The sequence below is a fragment of the Gigantopelta aegis genome, chromosome 2 (genome assembly GCF_016097555.1).
Source record: "Gigantopelta aegis isolate Gae_Host chromosome 2, Gae_host_genome, whole genome shotgun sequence".
Classification (NCBI taxonomy): domain Eukaryota; kingdom Metazoa; phylum Mollusca; class Gastropoda; order Neomphalida; family Peltospiridae; genus Gigantopelta; species Gigantopelta aegis.
The window spans coordinates 13,368,569-13,373,471 of record NC_054700.1 but is presented as its reverse complement, the minus strand read 5'-3'; the positions used below and the strand labels follow the sequence as shown (position 1 = coordinate 13,373,471).

At 46.3% G+C, this 4,903-nt stretch overlaps 1 protein-coding gene across 1 annotated transcript; it reads right to left on the bottom strand.

Annotated features, from left to right (window-relative positions):
- Positions 1 to 1,648: 1,648 nt before the first annotated feature.
- Positions 1,649 to 4,680, bottom strand: LOC121387317 (FMRFamide receptor-like). Its single transcript, XM_041518342.1, has 2 exons — positions 4,610 to 4,680; positions 1,649 to 3,676 (listed from the first exon to the last, which is right to left on the bottom strand). Exons 1-2 carry the CDS (start codon positions 4,678 to 4,680, stop codon positions 2,530 to 2,532), a joined length of 1,218 nt encoding a protein of 405 aa, XP_041374276.1. The 3' UTR covers positions 1,649 to 2,529.
- Between the last annotated feature and the right edge of the window lie 223 nt (positions 4,681 to 4,903).

The following is a 4,903-nucleotide window of genomic DNA, read 5'->3' as shown; positions in this document are numbered from 1 at the left end:
CTAATCCAAAACCAGTAGCGGATCGGGGTGGGGGGTCCAAGGGTCGCCCTCCCCCCCCCTTTTGAAAACCGACCATAACCTTTAAGTGGAAACGCGATTATATTAACTGTTCTGTGTAAAAGGAGAGATCGGTCATCACATTTGGACCACCCCTCCCCCTTTTTCAGAAATCCTGCATCCGCGACTGCAAAACTGTTTGCGAAAATACAACGATAAAATCCTTTATGAAATATTTAAGAACTACATTCTTCATACTCCTTGACATCCGTTTAGTCGTGCACCGTCCGGAGTAAGAATACTGGCCTAATTCTCGTCTGCGTACCCACCGAATCTAACCACAGCCATCGACCTTAATGCTGGTAGGTACTGTGTTCGCATTCCGATACCGGTTCCCGCTCCGAGTGATGCAAAGGTTGATTGGGAAGAGGTAAGGATTTTATAATGAGAGGGGAGGACACACACATTAGTGAGAGCACCTACACTGTCTATGATACATGTTATAGGGCGACAGGCAAATACAAAACATGAAAGGTGGAGAAAAAAGAGGTGTGATGGGAGTTTCATATGTTTTCATTTCAAATAAAGGCTATTAAATTTTCAAGTTAATTTAAAAAAAAAAAATCCTAAAATAAATAGCTAAAAGGAAAAAAAGGATCATGATTTAACTCTCCTGAATAGTGTATTAATACGCCAGTGAGTAAGGCCAACACACCGACCTCTCTGTCAGTAACCAATAGACTAACCATTTACCCACTGTCCTAGACAAACTCCTGTAGTGGAAGGAATGCTAGCCTGTGTGGCGGCAGCGAGTTTTTCCTCTCTTTCTAGACCACGCGTCGAGGAATCCTACCTCTGGAGACGAATACAGTTCCATTGAAAACAGCACCCTGTTCTTGATTCTGTTTTGTTGGAATCAGAACCGATTTTACTGTTATGTTATGACATTAAAATGGGATCCAAATCACATAATCATGATGTAAAAACAGACTTGATTCCTTCACGTAGAACTGAATGCCATATATTATCATCTAGTGTGTTGTCGGTCTACTGTGGTTTAATGAGAGTTGCTTCCCGTTTTCGACCCCTCGAAGTAAAGAGTGGTAGTATTCCAAAGTGCAGATGACGAACTTAGTTGTTTTAGTAAAATAATGGCGCAGGGATACACTCTTCGTCTACGTCAGAAAGGTCAACATTGTTTTTCTGGTTTAATTACTAAATGGGGTAATGCTAGTATACTCGGCAATGTAAAAACAGTAGTGTTGAGATACACCAGAATAATCGACTTTTAGACACCAGTTAACCGGAGTTTAAAATGTGCCGAGTTATCCTCAATTCTACGGTCAGCAAGCAATACAGCTCTGACCAGCCTCGGTGGTGTCGTGGTTAAGCCATCGGGCATAATGCTGGTAGGTACAGGGTTCGCAGCCTGGTACCGGCTCCCACCCAGAGCGAGTTGTAACGACTCAATGGATAAGGTGTATGACCACTGCACCCTGTTCTCTCTCACTAACCACTAACAACTAACTCACTATCATGGACAGACAGTCCAGATAGCTAAGGTGTTTGCCCAGGACAGCGTGCTTGGACCTTAATTGGATATAAGCACGGAAATAAGTAGAAATGAATACAGCTCTAATACATATATATATCCACAAGTATGGCGACACAGAACTTTACTTCCATAAGTTTAAATATATCTATTTTAACACCTAATTCAAACGCTGCTGTATCAAATCTTGTTTTGTAATACTGGGATAGCCGTTCTTTGTCTTCTCTGATCAGCATTTATGATCAGCACGTACAAGAGACGTTGCCAGACGAATGGAAAACGTTAGTGAGGTAGACGCAGCGATTATGAACGTGTTCAACTCTCTGAAGGGCAGAGCTTATCCCGACTAGGTGAGGCCGGAACAACTAGTAAGTGGGGCAAGGATTTGCAATTGTTGTCCCCAACCCACCGAAAAATATGACACTCTTTTCTTTCTTTTTTTAAATTCAAAAGTGTCACTTTTAGTTGAAACGAGTCACTTAGCTGAAAGATTGATTTAATAAATGTATACGCCATGCCGTTTTAGTTTAGCTGGAAGGGATCGTATACAACTGTGCCCCAGTTCTTTTTAACACTGCCTCCCTCTTCTCATTTTAGGCTGGGAACAGCACAGGGCCGTAGCTAGCGGGGAGCGGGGTGGGGGTGGGGTGGGGTTGGATTAGCCCCTAAAAATAAATCCGGTAAAAACAACAGAAACTTAAAGATAATCCTCTTCTCTACCGTTTTAGGTATGCGCAGAATTCATCTGCACTCTCCCCCAACCCCCCAAAAAACAAAACAAAACAAAACCAAAAAACTCCAAAACTGAAAAAACCCCCCCAAAAAAACACCCCCTTAAAAAAAAAAAACAAAAAACCCCACTGTTCCATGCTGAATCTGTCGTAACAAACACTTGAATACTAATCCAGAGCTATGAAAAATGTAAATCAGTAAGGCTCAAAAATCTGTGGATTCCTGGAGACCGATGGACCATTTTCACTCTACACATTGGTCTCGATGGTGTTACCGTTCGTCACGTGTTCCATTTTGGACACGGCAACATAATACTTGCTGTCTCCGGTGCGCTTCTTCTGCCGCGCATGCTTACACCTACTGCAACGCCTCACGTCGAAAATGGCGACCACTCGATCACGGAAGTGTTTGCCTGTGATCGCGTATATGAAGAAATAACACGCGGAGTTGGACAGCGTTATCTCCTCCACTATCTTCCTCACTGGGTAGTACACAAAGTATCTCTGCCAGGTGGGGTCGTCTTTAACCTCCTCCTTGGACACGTAAGGATTGGGGAAAAACAGCGTCTGCAATGAATACACCAACGTCGCGGGCAGCCACGTGCAGATCAAGTAAAACGAAACCGACAACAACGTAACGGTCGACGCCATTGGCGACCCACTCCCGGGCTGTTGGTAAGCCGGTCCGCGATTGGTCAGAGATTTGATTTCGTGAATGACCAGGATATTGAAGAGCAGGGCGGCCAGAGGCACGACCCCGAACATGAGCAGTTCGGTGGTCCAGGTCCACACGTTCACGAAGCTGGCCTCTCCGCCCCGGCTGACCTCCTCGCGGTGGTTGCAGTCCCTGTAGATGGGGTCGAACGTCCAGATGTAGGCCTGCATCAGGCCCAGACAGACGGAGAAGGCTAGCAGCGCGCAGACGACAATGAAGGCACGTCTGACGGTGCAGAACTTCTCCTTCTTGAACGGGTGGCAGACGGCGATGTAGCGCTCCACGGTGAAACCCAGGATCAAGAGAGGCGCAAGGTATTGTGGGATGTAGTAGAAGGCGTAGAAGACCTCGCACGACACCTGCTTGTTGTAGGTCTTGATCCCCCAGGCGACGTTCAGTTCGACAAATATGTGCAGGATGAGGAATATGAAGTGCGAGATGGACAGAACTCCCAGATAGATCGCAGACGAGTTGTTGCGGCGAGTCTTCCTGCTCAGCCAGATGTACGCCGAGAGCGGGTTGCACGACAGGCCGATCACGTACAAGATCGGCGAGATCGTCCGGTCAATCGTGATGCCCGTCGGAGCGAAAGTCTCGTGGAATCTCACGCTGTCGGCGAGAAGATTGACAGACGACGATTGGTTGGGCGCTATCGTGAAGCTCTGCGTGAAGTTCACCATTCTGGAAGTGAAAACAGAAAACAGTTAGTTGAACAGTAAACCTTAAACATATTTATATACAAAAAATAATCTATACTGATGAAGAAGAATAAGGGATGACAGAAATACTGATAGCAAATAGTGACTGGTTAATTTATTCCGTTATTCCAACGCTTGGTCGAGATGGAGAAAACAAGAGAGAGAGAGAGAGAGAGAGAGAGAGAGAGAGAGAGAGAGAGAGAGAGAGAGGGAGGGAGAAAGAGACAGACGGAGAAACAGAGAGAGAGAGAGAGAGAGAGAGAGAGAGAGAGAGAGAGAGAGAGAGAGAGAGAGAGAGAGAGAGAGAGGGGAGGGGGAGGGGATGGGCAGAGGGAGGAGGACCATCTACTTGCACACTACATCTTCTGAAAAGAAACAAGGCTTCTTTAAATGTACTTTTTCATAGACATAACCTTTGATATACCAGTCGTGAGGCCCTGACTGAGGCAGGCAGCCCTCCCTCCCCCGAGGCGATCGATCCTGTGACCCATCACACGTCAGCCAACGTTCTATCATTGAGCTACATCTCGCCCCGTGTGTTATAAATTCCACGATCCAGTATGGAAGTTGAAGCAGGTTCTGCTCAGTAATAAAGCGCCCGTTAGAGGAAGGAATAAAATGTTTCGGACCACACAGATATTGAGAGAGGAAAACCCGCTGTCGCCACTTCATGGACTACTCTTTTTGATTAGCAGCAAGGGATCTTTTATATGCACCACTCCACAGGCAGGATAGTACATACCACAGCCTTTGTTACAGCAGTTGTAGAGCACTGGCTGAAACTAGAAATAGCTCAATTGGTCCACCGACAGGGATCGATCCCAGACCGACCGCACATCAAGCGAACGCTTTACCACTGGACTACGTCCCGCGCCCGTTAGAGATGTGATGGGTTGTAAAGCTAGTAAATTCATACTCCATACGCCAACTCTTGTCGGCGAGTAGTTCACTCGTCCAGTCCTGCTTCTGTTCATACCTAATCCTCATTTTCCCGTGAATTCAGTGTATATTTAACAGTTCATAAGAAATTTTGGTACCCCCCATCCCCGCCTGTTACCGATTCCGGTCGGGTTGCTGGTGATCTGTTGCACCTGCCAGTGCAGGTGGTCCCTTCTCCTACCTACCCCAACCCTTTCATGTTCAGGGCTCTGTTCCACAAAGCGATCTTAGCGCTAAGATCACCATAAGTGCATATGTTAGCTGTACAGTT

What these genes read in the sequence shown, in the direction of transcription:
- LOC121387317 (XM_041518342.1), bottom strand. Translation starts at nt 4,680, where the DNA reads ATGAGGATTAGGTATGAACAGAAGCAGGACTGGACGAGTGAACTACTC. An exon ending in GACAAGAGTTGGCGTATGGA is followed by an intron (nt 3,677 to 4,609) that starts GTATGAATTTAC and finishes TTTCACTTCCAG; the next exon opens with AATGGTGAACTTCACGCAGA.